The sequence below is a fragment of the Chiloscyllium punctatum genome, chromosome 4, assembly GCF_047496795.1.
Source record: "Chiloscyllium punctatum isolate Juve2018m chromosome 4, sChiPun1.3, whole genome shotgun sequence".
Classification (NCBI taxonomy): Eukaryota; Metazoa; Chordata; class Chondrichthyes; order Orectolobiformes; family Hemiscylliidae; genus Chiloscyllium; species Chiloscyllium punctatum.
The window spans coordinates 33,069,556-33,086,252 of NC_092742.1; the positions used below are offsets into that span (position 1 = coordinate 33,069,556).

The 16,697-nt window shown below is 41.0% G+C and overlaps 2 protein-coding genes across 3 annotated transcripts in view; one reads left to right on the top strand and one right to left on the bottom strand.

Annotated features, from left to right (window-relative positions):
• The window catches only part of cpsf2 (cleavage and polyadenylation specific factor 2), a 43,499-nt gene extending 41,615 nt beyond the window's left edge, over positions 1-1,884 (bottom strand). Inside the window, exon 1 of the mRNA XM_072568329.1 lies at positions 1,721-1,884. The gene's annotated coding sequence lies outside the window, so the exon portion shown is untranslated. The remainder of the gene's footprint in view (positions 1-1,720) is intronic.
• LOC140476165 (NADH dehydrogenase [ubiquinone] 1 beta subcomplex subunit 1) lies at positions 1,879-16,221 on the top strand. Of its 2 annotated transcripts, none has more exons than XM_072568331.1 (3): positions 1,879-2,006; positions 8,504-8,644; positions 15,850-16,221. In XM_072568331.1, the coding sequence occupies exons 2-3, from the start codon at positions 8,508-8,510 to the stop codon at positions 15,884-15,886; spliced, it is 174 nt and encodes a 57-aa protein (XP_072424432.1). In that variant the 5' UTR covers positions 1,879-2,006; positions 8,504-8,507; the 3' UTR covers positions 15,887-16,221. The 2 variants fall into 2 exon arrangements, with proteins under 2 accessions (XP_072424432.1, XP_072424431.1); XM_072568330.1 differs by lacking the exon at positions 1,879-2,006 and adding an exon at positions 5,977-6,033.
• The last annotated feature ends 476 nt before the right edge of the window (positions 16,222-16,697 follow it).

Genomic DNA, 16,697 nt, shown 5'->3' on the forward strand with positions numbered 1-16,697 from the left:
CATGTTGACCATCCCTAATCAGTCCTTGAGGTAAAAACAATGACTGCAGATGCTGGAAAGCAAATACTGGATTAGTGGTGCTGGAAGAGCACAGCAGTTCAGGCATCATCCAACGAGCAGCAAAATCGACGTTTCGGGCAAAAGCCCTTCATCAGGAATAAAGGCAGTGAGCCTGAAGCATGGAGAAATAAGCTAGAGGAGGGTGGGGGTGGGGAGAGAGTAGCATAGAGTACAATGGGTGAGTGGGGGAGGAGATGTTGAACAGCTTCCTCATTTCCCCTTCCCCCACCTCATCCTAGTTTCAAACTTCCAGCTCAGCATACTCTCCTTACTGGTCCGGACTTGTCGAACCTGCCTATCTCCTTTTCTACCTATCCACTCCACCGTCTCCTCCTTGACCTATCACTTTCATCTCCTCCCCCACTCACCCATTGTACTCTATGCTACTCTCTCCCCACCCCCACCCTCCTCTAGCTTATCTCTCCATGCTTCAGGCTCACTGCCTTTATTCCTGATGAAGTGCTTTTGCCCGAAACGTCGATTTCGCTGCTCGTTGGATGCTGCCTGAACTGCTGTGCTCTTCCAGCACCACTAATCCTAATCAGTCCTTGCCTTTCCAAACATATGTTGTGCTGGAAAAGCACAGCAAGTCAGGCAGCATCTGAGGAGCAGGAAAATCAACATTTCGGCAAAAATCCTGATGAAGGACTTTTGCCCGAAATGTTGATTTTCCTGCTGCTCGGATGCTGCCTAACCTGCTGTGCTTTTCCAGCACAACTCTAATCTTGACTCTAATCTTCAGCATCTGCAGTACCCACTTTTGCCTAAATGTCTGTGTACCCACGTGAAAATATTTTACTCGGTTATGATAAAGTAATTACAAATTATTGTACATTTAATCAAAAACAGAAATTGTTGGCAAAACTCAACAAGTCCTGCAGCATCTGTGGAAAGACAGTAAACATTGTTCTGGTGAATAATCACCGTATCCCAAAACGTTAACTCTGTCTTCTCCCCACAGATGCTGCCAGATCTAATGTGTTCACCAGCAAAGTCTATTTTTTGTTTCAGATCCCCAGCATCTGCAGTTCTTTATTTCATGGAATTTTTAAAGTTGGTCACTCTAATGAAGTAGAGACAAATCACATGTCAACTCCACCACTTGGACTGAACTATACTGACAAGGAGACAGTGAGGATTGCAGATGCTGGAGATCAGAGCCAAAATGTGTGGTGCTGGAAAAGCAGAGCAGGTCGTTTCGGGCATAAGCCTTTCCTGATGAAGTGAAAAATCACACAACACCAGGTTATAGTCCAACAGGTTTAATTGGAAGCACACTAGCTTTCGGAGCGACGCTTCTTCATCAGATTTTTAACTTTGTACACCCCAGTTCCAACACCGGCATCTCCAAATCAAGACTTTCCTGATGAAGGCTTCTTCTGCCTGACCTGCTGTGCTTTTCCAGCACCACACTTTTTGACTGGACTAAACTGATACAGAAGAACGGGTACAGTCACGTTGGGTTAGCCCCTGTGCGTTTGAAAGTTTCTGGATGGGGAACAGAAGTGTGGAAACCTGTTGGATGCCCAGGCGGGGATCGGGGGAAGAGACAGAGGGAGGGGGGAGGTCTCTGGACTAAAATCCTCCACCGCCTACTCCTAACACTTCCAGCGTTTACTCTTGAAAACGTGACTCTTTCACAATTTAAAGTAGAACATACCGGGGTTAAAATTAAACGCCGAGGCCGCTGCCCCGCGCCGTTTTGTGAGGGGGGGGGAGGGGGTGAGCCGGCTTGGGTTGCTCCCCTTCTTTCTCCTCAAAACACGAGCCAGACTGAGGCTCCCGCTGCCCAGGCCGCCATCTTGCCTCCACTACGTCAGCGGGTCAGAGGTGAATGGACCCTACCACCTCCCTCATTCACCCCCCCCCCCCCGGCTGTGAGTGGATCTGCCGGTTGATCAGGTTGTACAGAGGAGGCCTCCTCAGGCCCAGTGCTGCAGCTGAAGGTGAGTCTAACTCCCCTCAGGCCCAACCCTGGCATCCCAGGTTTAGCCCAGACCTAGGTTTTCCTGGTCAGAATTCCTCCCCCCCCCCGCCCCGACCGGATTGAGGGGAGGCGGGGTTCCCCATCACCTTCTCTCCCGCTGCAGAGGTCAGAGTCGGGCCCACTGCCCCTCAAACACACCAGGGCCACCTGGATGTGAACATAGATATTTTAAAATGTGCAGAAAGCACCCACCCACAAACAATACGCAGGAAGGGAGGAGTGTGAGTGAATAAATCCAGATTATAAAATGAGGCAAATAAATACTAATGAGATTTCTTGGAGAAATGGGTAATGACCTATTTAGGGGAGACCAGGAGAGGAATTATGTGGATGGTTAATGTTTGAAAGTACAGGACCGAGGAAAAGAGATGGCCACGGAAGTCAGTTTTTTGTTAAGAATTATTAATAGTTGGAGTTTAGAAGACTGACAGGTGACCTTATTGAAATGTATACAATTAGGGGGCTTGACAGGGTGCAACCAGGTTGTTTTCCCTATTGGGAGAGTCGAGGACCGGAGGGCATCATCTCTAGAGTAAGGAGTCACCTATTTAAACAAGATGAAGAGGATTTTTTTTCTGAGGATGATGAACCAATGGAATTCTCTACCAAAAAGTTGTCAAGGCTGTGTTGTTAAATACAATGAAATCTGAGGTAGACAGGTTTCTAATCATTAACGGAATCAAGGGTTATGGGGCTAAAGCAGGAAAGTGGTGTTGAGGATAAACAGCTCAGTCGTTATTGCATCAAAAAAGTAGTGGACCCAGCTTTGATCCTTGAGACTGGTCACAGGTCACAGGCCTCCAGTCTGAAAAACAACCCTCCACCACCACCCTCTATCTTATAGCTTTAAGCCAGTTCAGTATCCAAATGGCTAGTTCTCCCTGTATTCCGTGAGATCTAACCTTAATAACCAATCTCCCATGGGGAACCTTGTCAAATGCCTTACTATAGCCCATATAGATCACATCTACAGCTCTGCCCTCATCAATTCCCTTTGTTATTTCTTCAAAAAGCTCAAACAAGTTTGTGAGACATGATTTCCCACTCACAAAGCCATGTTGACTATCCCTAATCAGTCCTTGCCTTTCCAAGTACATGTACATCCTGTCCATCAGGATTCCCTCCAACAACTTGCCCACCACCGACGTCAGGCTCACTGGTCTATAGTTTCCCAGCTTGTCCTTACCACCCTCCTTAAACAGTGGCACCACGTTTGCCAACCTCCAGTCTTCTGGCACCTCACCTGTGGCTGTCGATGATACAGATATCTCAGCAAGAGACCCAGCAATCACTTCTCTAGCTTCCCACAGACTTCTCTGGTCCACCTGATCGGGTCCTGGGGATTTATCCACCTTTATGCATTTCAAGACATACAGCACTTCCTCCTCTGTAATATGGACATTTTTCAAGATGTCACCATCTATTTCCCTACAGTCTATATCTTCCATATCCTTTTCCACAGTAAATACTGATGCAAAATACTCGTTTAGTATCTCCCCCATTTTCTGTGGTTCCACACAAAGGCTGCCTTGCTGATCTTTGAGGGGCCCTATTCTCTCCCTTGTTACCCTTTTGTCCTTAATGTATTATAAAAACCCTTGGGATTCTCCTTAATTCCCTTTGCCAAAGCTATCTTATGTCCCCTTTTTGCCATCCTGATTTCCCTCTTAAGTCTTTTCCTACTGCCTTTATGCTCTTCTAAGGATTCACTCGATCCATCCTGTCTATACCTTGGATATGCTTCCTTTTTCTTAACCAAACCCTCAATTTCTTTAGTCATCCAGCATTCCCTATACCTACCAGCCTTTCCTTTCACCCTAACAGGAATATACTTTCTCTGGATTCTCATTATCTAATTTCTGAAGGCTTCCCATTTTTCAGCTGTCCCTTTACCTGCAAACATCTGCCCCCAATCAGCTTTTTAAAGTTCTTGCCTAATACTGTCAAAATTGGCCTTTCTCCAATTTAGAATTTCACCTTTTAGATTTGGTCTATCCTTTTCCATCACTATTTTAAATCTAATAGAATTATGGTCACTGGCCCCAAAGTGCTTTCCCACTGACACCTCAGTCACCTGCCCTGCCTTATTTCCCAAGAGTAGGTCAAGCTTTGCATCTTCTCTAGTAGGCAAACAGTAAACAAATTCCTCTCCATCTAAATCCTTAACACTACATCAGTCTCAGTCTATGTTTGGAAAGTTAAAATCCCCTACCATAACCGCCATATTATTCTTACAGATAGCTGATATCTCCTTATAAATTTACTTCTCAATTTCCCTCTGACTATTAGGGGGTCTATAATACAATCCCAATAAGGTGATCATCCCTTTCTTATTTCTCAGCTCCACCCAAATAACTTCCCTGGATGTATTTCCAGGAATATCCTCCCTCAGCACAGCAGTATTGCTATCCCTTATCAAAAATGCCACTCCCCCTCCTCTCTTGCCTCCCCTTTCTATCCTTCCTGTAGCATTTGGATCCTGAAACATTAAGCTGCCAGTCCTGCTCATCCCTGAGCCATGTTTCTGTAATTGCTATGATATCCCAATTCCAATTTCCTAACCATGCCCTGAGTTCATCTGCCTTCCCCGTTAAGCCCTTTGCATTGAAATAAGTGCAGTTTATTAGTCCTACCTTGTTCCTGCCTGCCCTGACTGTTTGACTCTCTTCTGTTCTCAACTGTACCAGTCTCAGATTGATCTCTTTCCTCACTATCTCCATGTGTAACCCCCCCCCCCTTACTAATTTAAATCCTCCCAAGCAGCTCTAGCCCGCCAGTATATTAGTCCCCTTCCAATTTAGGTGCAATCTGTCCTCCTTGTACAGGTCAGTTCTACCCCAAAAGAGATTCCAATGATCTAAGAATGTGAATCCTTCTCCCATACACCAGCTCCTCAGCCATGCATTTATTTGCTCTATCCTCCTATTCCTGCTCTCACTAGCTTGTAGCACCGGGAGTAATCCAGATATTACTATTCTCGAGGACCTTTTTAAATTTCTGCCTAACTCTCTGTAATCACCCTTCAGAACCTCAACCTTTTCCCTTCCTATGTCATTGGTTCCAATGTGGACAGTGACCTCTTGCAGGCCCCTCTTCCCCCTTGAGAACATTCTGCACCCTCTTGGACATCCTTGATTCTGGCACCAGGGAAGCAACATACCATTTTGATTTTTCACTGCTGGCCACGGAAACATCTTTCTGTACCTCAGACTAGAGAATCCCCTAACACAATTAATCTCTTGGAACCCGATGTACTCCTCATTGCGTTAGAGCCAGTCTCAATACCAGAAACTTGGCTGTTCGTACTAAGTTCCCCTGAGAATCCATCACCCCCTACATTTTCCAAAACAGCATACTTGTTTGAAATGTGTATAGCCACTGAACACACCTGCACTAGGTGCCTACCTTTCTTACCTTTCCTGGAGTTAACCCATCTTTGTGACTGTATCTGAGATTTCCCTATACCTGCCATCCATCACATACTGTTGCTGTTGCAAATTCCTCATTGCTTCTAACTGTCTCTTCAACCGATCCATTCGATCTGATAAGATTTGCAACCAACAGCATTTATGGCAGATATAATCTGCAGTAACCCTTAAACTCTCTTTAAACTCCCACATCTGACAAGAAGCACATATCACTCTACTAAAGGCCATTTTTGCTCCTTCACAATCTCCAGACCCAGAAAATAATACTGTCTTATTCCTCTACAAAACACTGCCCCAGGTTAGATGAATAGTTACGGCTTATATTTTAAGTTTAATCAAGAGACATATCTCAAAAAACATAATCAAGGAAAAACCCACTCTGCTCACTACTGCAGACTTTCTGTCGGCCACAGTTAACTTATCTGATTCTGTACTGTGAACTTCGCCTAAACAGTTCCTCCAAGATCAGTTGTGAATTTCACGATTTGTTAATTTTCCCAGACGCACTCCAATGTCCAGCGATACAGGAATTCAAACAGCAAAGGCAGTACTGTGCAGGTACACTCTGGTGTCAGTTTCTATTTTTCTCTCTCTCCTGCACTGACCTCACCATGTGCTTCCTTTGTCTGTTCTTCTCCCTTTTAAAACTGCTGTTGTTTTGACTTTCTTTTCCAAAGTTCCAAAACAATGCAACAGTATGAAACAGTAATTGCTGCTCCTCGAATTCGAGGAAATCACCTTCAACACCGAAAATACCTTAAGAAAGGAGCAGCTGTTACAGCCAGAAATTTTCCCTGTCCTCCATCTTGGATTACCCAGAATCCCAGCGTTGCTGGCATCTGTCATGTACTGAGATGTGGTCTTATGGATCAAGTCAGTCTTTTCTTCTCTCTGCACTTTTATTTTCTGAATGACACAAGCCTAGATATCCTCAGTGCCTTTTTGATTTTTGAGAAGAACTCTCAGTGCCTCCACCCAGAAAGAAGCATGAGTAGTAAGCTAATGCGGGAAGAGGAGAAAGCTAAAATGAGAGAAACAAATATTTTAATGGGAGGACTGTAACAGGTTGGCATGGATGAGTTGGACCGAAGGGTCTGTTTCCAAGCTGTACAGCATGTAAACACCCTTCCGTCCAACTCGTCCATGCCAACCTGATATCCTAAATTAATCTAGTTCCATTTGCTAAGATTTGGTCCATATCCTGCTAAATTCTTCCTATTCATATACCAGATACCTTTTAAATGTTGGAATTGTACCAGCCTCCAGCACCTCTGGCAGCTCATTCCATACACACACCTCCCTCTGTTGCCCCTTTTAAAAGTTGCCCCTTTTAAATCTTTCTCCTCTCACCTTAAACTTATGTCCTCTATTTTTGGAAGCCCCCACTCTGGGGGGGGAAAAGACCTTAGCTATTCACCTTATCCAAGCCTGTCATGATTTTATAAACCTGTATAAGGCGACCCCTCAGCCTTTAGCATTCCAGGGAAAATAGCCCCAGCCTTTCCCTATAGCTCAAACCCTCCAACCCTGGCAACATCCTTGTAAATATTTTCTGAACCTTTTCAAGTTTCAGTCCATCCTTCCTATATCAAGGAGACCAGAATTGCATCCAGTATTTCAACAGTAGCCTAACCGATGTCCTGTACTGCCACAACATAACCTCCTAATTCAATGCACTCACCAATAAAGGCAAGCATACCAAACGCCTACTTCGCTAACCTGTCTATCTGGGACTCCACTTTCAAGGAACTATGAACCTGCACTCCAAGGTCTTTGTTCAGCAACACTCCCCAGGACCTTACTATTAAGTGTATATATCATGCCCGATTTGCCTTTTCAAAATGCAGCACCTCTCATTTGTCTAAATTAAACTCCATCTGCCATTCATTGGCCCATCTGATCAAGGTCCTGTTGTACTCCAAGGTAACCTTCTTCATTGTTCATGACACTTCCAATTTTGGTCTCATCTGCAAATTTACTAACCATACCTCCTGTGTTCATATTCAAATCATTTATGTAAATGACGATAAGCAGTGGACTCAGCATCTCTGCAAGACTTTTACCATATGAATGGTGACTCTTCTTTGCTGTTGAGCTTTTGCAAGTCAACTTTAACGTTGGAACATATTTATTAGAGCTAGCCAACTGTTTAGTGCTATGACTAATCTTGCAAAATACTGGCATATTTTTATTCAAGGTAGTAATCAGAATATTGAGTTATTTTGTATCAAATTGACTGTCCAATATGTGACTAGTTGATAATATTTTGAACAAATAAACTGTGTAATTCGTTAGAATATTGACAGCAGTGTCATTCCATCCGGTTGAAATATTTGGCTGCCAAGCCAATATGTCAAATAGCTAAAGTTCCGAAAAAAAACAAATTAATATTTGAGTTCACAATGTAACAAGAGGTATGTGGTATTCATTAAAAATCTTTATGTGAGGAAACCTAGTAGTTCTTCTATAATTCTTTTTGCATTGGAATCATCATAAGACAGATTAACTGTTCTTTCAGCTCATGGATACGTTGCCATCTTGGTGCAGCCATTTCTCACATTGATTGTAATTTAATACCACCTTCAGACAATTCATAAACATATGCACATCCAGGGCTCATGTCATGTGTTTATTTGAACTAAAAAATCATTGATTTGCTCCTATTAAACTATCAGAGCCGATAAATGGCCAAACTGAATGGAGAATGTGAGGACTACAAATTCTGGAGATCAGGGTTGAGACTGTTGTGCTGGAAAAGCACAGCAGGTCTGGCAGCATCTGAGGAGCAGGAGAATCGATGTTTCAGGCATAAGCCCTTCATCAGGAATCTTCTCCTGCTCCTTGGATGCTGCCTGACCTGCTGTGCATTTCCAGCACCACACTCTTCACGTCAACATAAATGGGTAGTCATGATACTTACGTAGGAGTTTTAGATATGAGATGTGCATGACCTGCAGGTAGGAATGCAGCACCATTTAATCAGGAACTTGGCTTGTATATTTGAGTTTTTTTGTTTTTCTTTCCTCAGTATAATGAGTCTCATTAACATTGTACGTGAACATTGGACAAATATCCTTGTTCCTCTGGGATTTGTATTGGGATGTTATCTTGATAGAAGAAATGATAGCAAACTTACTGCTTTCAGAAACAAAAGTTTATTGTATAAACGGTGAGTATGAGATTTATAGTTTGATTCCATATTGTCTTATTTACAGATAGGCTTACTTATTTTAAGACAAACCTCTGTCAATCTTGATAAATATTATTAAGTTGGTAATTTAAAGTTTTAACAAAAATTTTAAAAATGTATACTTGTTTATTCTAAGGTTGGACATTTTCCGGTGCCAACAATGTCAATGTTTATTGGCTTATAAAATTATCCTTCTAATGTCTCTTGAGGGCAAAAAAGATGGGAAGAGATTGTTTAGACATAAGTTAGATTATTAATTCTGCATCCTAAACATAGAGGGATCCAAGATTTTGGAGAGGGTTCAGAGAAAATTTGCTACTGCTCCATCATTTGATGCTCTCCTGCATGATCCACCACTTCAATGACTTTTGTCCACACCATCCCATAACCTTTTATGCCATTGATAATCAAAGTTTATCAAACTTTACCTTAAATATACTCATTTTTGCAGTGCTCTGGGGAAGAGAATTCAAAAGATTCACCATCTGACGTTTTCAAAAAAACTCCTTATCCCTGACATCTCCCCCCAGTCCTGTTTGCTTTTTTCCCTCCCCTTGCTCCTTTCTTAAACAGTGGGATCACATTTGTAAGCTTCTAATCTACAGGAATCATTCCAGAATCTGGAATTTTGGAAGGTTACCAATGAATTTACTATCTGTACAGCCACTGCCAGAGATTTCGATATGAGAGCTGAATGGCTTTTTTCTTTCTATGAATATAAGCTGAAACTCTCATCCATGCCTTTGTTGCCTTTAGACTTTATTGTTCCAGCATACACATGGCCAGTCTCTCATTTCACACACTCGATAAACTTGAGCTCATTCAAAACTTCGGTGCCAATGTCTTAACTTCCATCAAATCCTATTTGTCATAAGACTACAGGAAATAAGAGCAAAAGAAAGCCATTCAGTCCATCGAGTCTATTCTGCCATTCAACTTGATTACAGAAAATCTGATAATCCTTAATTCCACTTTCCTGCCTTTTCCCCATAACTCTTGATTCCCTTACTGATTAAAAATCTGTCTCTCTCAGCCTTGAATGCACGAAAGAACCCAGTCTCTACAGCCCTGTGTTGGAAAGAAAGCCACGGATTCACCCAAATTAAAAATAAAATACTGCAGATGCTGAAAATCTGAAACAAGTAGAGAAAATGCTGGAGAACTTCAGCAGGTCTGGAAGCAGTTCTCAGAGTTCTGAAGAAGTAAAATTGGACACAAAATTTTAACTCTGTTTCTCTCTGTTCAGATGCTGCCAGAACTGCTGAGTTTCTCCTGCATTTTCTGTTTGTTTCATAGATTCACCCACTACCATCTGAGAGAAGAAATTCCTCCTCATCTATCTTAAAAGAGCAACCCCTTATTTTGAGATTATTTCCTCTGGTCCTAGATTCTCCCACAGGGAGAAACAACCTTTCTGTATCTACCCTGTCAAGTTATAGAGTCATAGAGATGTACAGCATGGAAACAGACCCTTCGGTCCAACCCAATCTAGTCCCACCTGCCATCACCTGGCCCTATCCCTCCAAACCTTTCCTATTCATATACACATCCAAATGCCTCTTAAATTTTGCAATTGTACCATCCTCCACCACTTCCTCTGGGAGCTCATTCCATACCCATACCACCCTCTGTGTGAAAAAGTTGCCCTTAGGTCTCTTTTATATCTTTCCCCTCTCATCTATGCCCTCTAGTGTTGAACTCCCTGACCCCAGGGAAAAGATTTTGCCTATTTACCCTATCCATGCCCCTCATAATTTTGTAAACCTCTATAAGGTCACCCCTCAGCCTCCGACACTGCAGGGAAAACAGCCCCAGCCTGTTCAGCCTCTACCTGTAGCTCAAATCCTCCAACCCTGGTAACATCCTTGTAAATCTTTTCTGAACCCTTTCAAGCTTCACATCTTTCTGATAGGAAGGAGACCAGAATTGCATGTAATATTCCTACAGCGGCCCAACCAATGTCCTGTACAGCCGCAACATGACCTCCCAACTCCTGTACTCAATACTCTGATCAATAAAAGAAACCATATCAAACACCTTCTTCACTATCCTATCTACCTGTGACTCCACTTTCAAGGAGCTATGAACCTGCACTCCAAGGTCTCTTTGTCCAGTAACACTCCATAGGACCTTACCATTTAGTCCTGTTAAGATTTGCTTTCCCAAAATGCGGCATCTCGCATTTATCTGAATTAAACTCCATCTGCCACTTCTCAGCCCATTGGCCCATCTGGTCAAGATCCTGTTGTAATCTGAGGTAAACCTCTTTGCTGTCCACCACATCTCTAATTTTGTCTAAGAGTCTTGTATGTTGTGATAAGATTGCCTCATGTTCTTCTAAATTGCAATGAGTTCAGGCCCAGCTTGCTCAACCTGTCACAAGACAGTCCCTCCATACCTGGGATCAGCCTAGTAAAGTCAGTTTGGACTGCCTCCAATGCCACTATATTGTTCCATATTGGGCCCAGAACTGTTCATAGTAACCCAGCTGTGGTCTAACTGGTGCCTTGTATAGGCAGTATATAAGTGTATACTTATAAGTCTCCTCTTAATTAAGTCTCCTCTTAATTCCCTTTGGAATGAAGGCAAACACTGAATTTGCCTTCCCTATTACCTGCTGAACTTCGCTAACTTTTGTGACTTAAATATAAGGATGTCCAAATCCCTCTTGTAGCTTTTTTCAGTCTTTCACCTCTAAATTATGTTTAGCTTCTCTATTCTTCCTGTCAAAGTGCATAACCTAATGTTTTGCCATGTTATATTCTCATTGTGTTAAGGAGCCTAATGTGTGTTTCATTATCAAACACCTTTTGGAAATTCAAAAGCATTCTGAAATAATTCTATCTTTGGACCTATTACTTCCCCCAATAAGTAACTTCTCAATATTAAAATTCTCATCTCTTATCTCCACAATATGCGTTCTTCTAAGTATGGCTTCTTTAGCATTCCTGATTTTAATTGCCCCATCATTGATGACTGTGTCTACAGCAGTTGAGGCTTCAACCTCTGAAATTCCATCTAGAAACCTCACTGCCTCCCCACATCTCTATTATACATCAATATTTTTGAAAGCTATCTGTTTATATCGTATTTGATAATACTCTGTAACACACTTTGAGATGTTCTATTATGTTCAAGGTGGTGTGTAATTGTAAATTCTTGCTTAATTATTATGCTCCCATTTCAGTCATGAACTCAACCACCATTATTTGAATAGTTCACTAAACTTCAATATTTATAATATTTTGTACATCCCAAAACTTTGAAACTGGATGTAGCTATTTTGGTATTTTGATGCTCTGTTAGAAAGGATCTTGGATTATTACTTACACTTCTGGAAGATGAATGTCCAACATTTGTGCCTTTCTTACATAAACAATTTTTATTGGGAAATTGCAATCTGCCATTGTCTAATGTGACAGTACCAATGTGAAATATGTGATTAGGTATGTATTTTCCAGTAACATGTTTGTTTCAAGATGCCAGTTTGCCTCTCACAGTAAACTTCTATTTATTTATTTTGATTTATCAAAATTAATGCTTGCTCTGTTTCCTGTTCCTAGTTTTCTTTATTTCTTCTGCAGCTTCCCATTTTCCTAAATGCTTTTCTTTCTGTCTATTTACTTCAGCAACTTTCCAGTTCTAAATTGATTGCCCTCCTTCCTAGCTTAAGTAATTCTAGCACCACAGAGGATATATGTAACAATGACCAATTGTAAACAGTTCTTGATGGAAACCTTGAGAATGTGGCCTTTCACACAAGCAGTGTCCAAGGATGAATAATCGTGTGTACAAATTCAAAAGGATCTTTATCAGCTGAATCATTGGCACTGTGGCAGATGTAATTTAACACAGGGAAATGTAAGATTTTAATTTTGACAGTTCTGGTCAGAGTCATAGAGATGTACAGCACTGAAACAAACCCTTCAGTCCAACTCATGCTGACCAGATATCCGAGATTAATCTAGTCCCATTTCCCAGCACTTGGCCCATATCCTTCCAAACAGTTCCTGTTCATACATACATTCAGTTGCCTTTTAAATGTTGTAATTGTACCAGCCTCCACCACTTCTTCCGGCAGTTCATTCCATACACGCACCACCCTCTGCATGAAAAAGGTGCCCCTAGGTCCCTTTTAAATCTTTCCCTTCTCACCCTAAACCTATGCCCTCTAGTTTTGAACTCCCCCAGACCTTGTCTATTTATCCTATTCATGCCCCTCATGATCTTATCAACCTCCAAAGGTTTATCCCTCAGCCTCTAATGCTCCAGGGAAAGCAGCCCCAGCCTATTCAGCCTCTCCCTATAGCTCAAACCCTCCAATCCTGATAACATCCTCGTAAATCTTTTCTGAACCCTTTCAGGTTTCACAACACCCTTCCTATAGCAGGGAGACCAAAAGTGGCCTAACCAATGTCCTGTACAGCTGCAAGATGACCTCCCAATTTCCATTCTGTGACCAATAAAGGAAAGCATACCAAACAGCTTCTTCACTATGCTATCTAACTTGCGACTCCACTTTCAATGAAATATGAACCTGCACTACTGTTAAGTATACAAGTCTGGCCCTGTTTTACCTTTCCAAAGTGCAGCACCTCCCATTTATCTAAATTAAACTTCATCTGCCGCTCCTCGGCCCATTAGCTCATCTGATCAAGATCCTGTTGTACTCCGAGGTAACCTTCTTTGCTGTCCACGACGCCTTCAGTTTTGGTCTCATCCACAAACTTACTAACTGTACCTCCTATATTCACATCCAAATCATTTATGTAAATGACAAAAAGCAGTCAACCCAGCACCGATCCTTGTGGCACACCACTGGCCACAGGCCTCCAGTCTGAAAAGCAACACTCCACAGCCATCCTCTGTCTTCTTAGAGCCAGTTCTGTATCCAAATAGTTAGTATTCCATGTGATCTAACCTTGCTACCAGTCTACCATGGGGAAACTAGTCGAATGCCTTACGGAGGTCCATCAAGATCACACCCACCAATCTGTCCTCGCTAATCCTCCTTGTTACTTCTTCAAAACACTCAATCAAGTTCATATGATTTCCTTTGCACATTGACTATCCTAATCAATTCTTATCTATCTAAATACATGTAAAGCCTGTCCCTCAGGATTTCCTTCAACAACTTGTCCACCACTGATGTCAGTCTCGTCAGTCTATAGTTCTCTTGACTTTTTCTTATCACCTTTCTTTAATAGTGGCACCTTGTTAGCCAACGTCCAGTCTTCCAGCACCTCATCTGTGAGTATTGATGATCCAGATATCTCAGCAAGCAGTAAACTCCCTAGCTTCTCACAGTTTTAGGGTACATCTGATCAGGTCCTGAGGATTTATCCCCCTTTGTGTTTTAAGACATCCAGCACCGTCTCCTCTGTAACATGGACATTTTTCAAGATGTCACTAGCTACTTCCCCACATTCTATATCTTCCATGTCCTTCTCTACAATAAACACTGATGTAAAATACTTGTTGAGTATCTCCCCCATCTCCTCCGGTCCCACACATAGGTTGCCTTGCTGATCTTTGAAAGGTTCTATTCTCTCTCTAGTTACCTTTCTTGTCTTTAATGTATTTATAAAATCCCTTTGGACTCTCATTAACCCTATTTGCCAAAGGTAATTAATGTCCCATTTTTGCCCTCCTGATTTCCATCTTATGTACTTCTATTGCATTTATACTCTTAAGGATTCAGTCGATCTCCGTTGTCTATACCTGACATGCGCTTCCTTTTTTTTTCTTAAACAAAACCTCAACATCCTATGGATACTAAAGGGGATGTTGTTGAGGCCTTGAAACAGGAAAGAAATCTTGGGGCTTTAGTGATGATGTCAATAAAACGAAATGTATCCAGGTTACATAAAACAAAGCAAATAAGATGTTGGATGGCAAAGATAGGATCATGATGTATAAATGCAGAGACACTATTTTAAAACAGTCATGATTTGGAGATGCCGGTGTTGGACTGGGGTTAAAAATCACACAACACCAGGTTATTGTCCAACAGGTTTAATTGGAAGCACACTAGCTTTCAGAGCGATGCTCCTTCAGGTGGTAGTGGAGGGCTCAATCCTAACACACAGAATTTATAGCAGAAATTTACAGTGTGATGTAACTGAAATTATACATTGAAAGAATGCAATTTTTTTAAAAAAAGGTTTTGTGATTTACACAAGAAAGTGAAACTATCACTGTATTCTAACAGATGAAAGGCTTAACAATCAATTTTTCAATGTATAATTTCTGTTACATCACACTGTAAATTTTTGCGATAAATTCTGTGTGTTTGGATTGAGCCCTCTACTACCACCTGATGAAGGAGCGTCGCTCCGAAAGCTAGTGTGCTTTCAATTAAATCTGTTGGACTATAACCTGGTGTTGTGTGATTTTTAACTTTATTTTAAAACAGTATTCAATCATGTCTACATTACTATATTCCAGCTCAATCATTTCAGGATTTTCATATAGTTCTTCATCGTGCTGCTTCTGTGATTTTCTTATTTCTTTGGCGTTTGAAGATATGACCATGAGCTATAGATTTGATTTCAGGGGTGCACATATGCTTATTTGGAAATGGGGGAATCACACTTTTGTCTCTTTACCATATTAGTCTCTCTCTTTCAAACTAATCAGTATTGGAAGGAGTACAGGGGTTTTTCCTACAATTTAAGAGAATGAGGAAAGTATACTTGTTAAAAGCATTTTGAAGGTAATCTCAATATTTATAAACTGTATAATGATAATGTACGTGGAAATATTGGATATAAATTGCCAGTCTGCAGCTGTAACGTTTTCTGGAATCAGAATATTTGACTCAAAAGCTATGAATGAATTACTGCTTTAATTAAATAGTGAAGAAAGATTGTGATAAAATTGCATATCTAGTTAGATACTACTGTAGTTTATTAGTTATAGATATTTTTAATCAATCTGTTCAGATGTGTTATGACAATATTATGGAGCATGTGGGACTTAAATCTAGGCCTCCTGGCTCAATAGAAGGGACACTACCAGAGTACCACAATCAACATGTTCAGACATGTTATGACACACCTCTGAAGCTGTTGGGACTTGAACCCAGGCCTTCAGGCTCAAAGATAGGGACATTATTACTTCACCACAAGAATCCTAATTGAAGTGTTGTACATTTTAATTAATCACACTATCATTCCTTTTAGGGAACTGAAACCAGGTGAAGAAACAACGTGGAAGTGAAGAGCTAAAAGCTATACTGAGAAACAAGCAACTGTTGCATAAAAAAAATCAGCCCAAATGCCGTTTTACAAGTCTTGAATCTTCAATTAGGGATCCAGTGACAGTTCATTTCAATAATGCTGCTTTGTTCTATGACATTTTCACCAGTCTCAATCTTATTATCTTTGTGTAACAGAAAATTGGTTTAAATCCTAAAATTTGCCCAAGATTGTCCCCTTTGTATCACTGATGTAAAGTTTAAAAATGAACAGCAAATACTTCATTATTTGTTTCATTAACCTGAGTACATGTAAATGGTGTGGCAGACCTAATAAAACTTACTGTATTTATTTTCATTTGAACCTTTTCTTTTAATATTTGCAATTTTAAAGTTGTAAAATGTTATGTGAGTAACATTTTGAACTCTTGATAATCCTACTGAACCTAATTGATGTTGTAAATCCTGGTGTGGAACTGTAGTATTTCAGTAACTTAATTGCTTAACAAGATTGTTGGCAAGTATTCGAACAACTTAATTTGAAATGACAATAAAAGATGCTGGAAATACTCAGCAGATGGTGAATATAATGGCACACTATCTATCTATGCATCCAAATTGAATGCACCATGGTATCATGTTCATGCATCTGCTAATTTCCCACCTTCCTTTTCATCCTCTCCCTTCATAAGTAAATTTGAGATATAATTATGAAAATCATGACAGTCTGAGGTACCCATCACTCTGAAGAAGGCCAGTATTCAACAGGGGTCATCTTCTGTTTGTGTGGACTGAACGTTGACTATATATAGTTTATAGAAAACTGGTGGCTTG

What these genes read in the sequence shown, in the direction of transcription:
- LOC140476165 (XM_072568330.1), top strand. Translation starts at nt 5,987, where the DNA reads ATGTCCAGCGATACAGGAATTCAAACAGCAAAGGCAGTACTGTGCAG. An exon ending in GCAAAGGCAGTACTGTGCAG is followed by an intron (nt 6,034 to 8,503) that starts GTACACTCTGGT and finishes TTCTTTCCTCAG; the next exon opens with TATAATGAGTCTCATTAACA. An exon ending in AAAAGTTTATTGTATAAACG is followed by an intron (nt 8,645 to 15,849) that starts GTGAGTATGAGA and finishes CATTCCTTTTAG; the next exon opens with GGAACTGAAACCAGGTGAAG.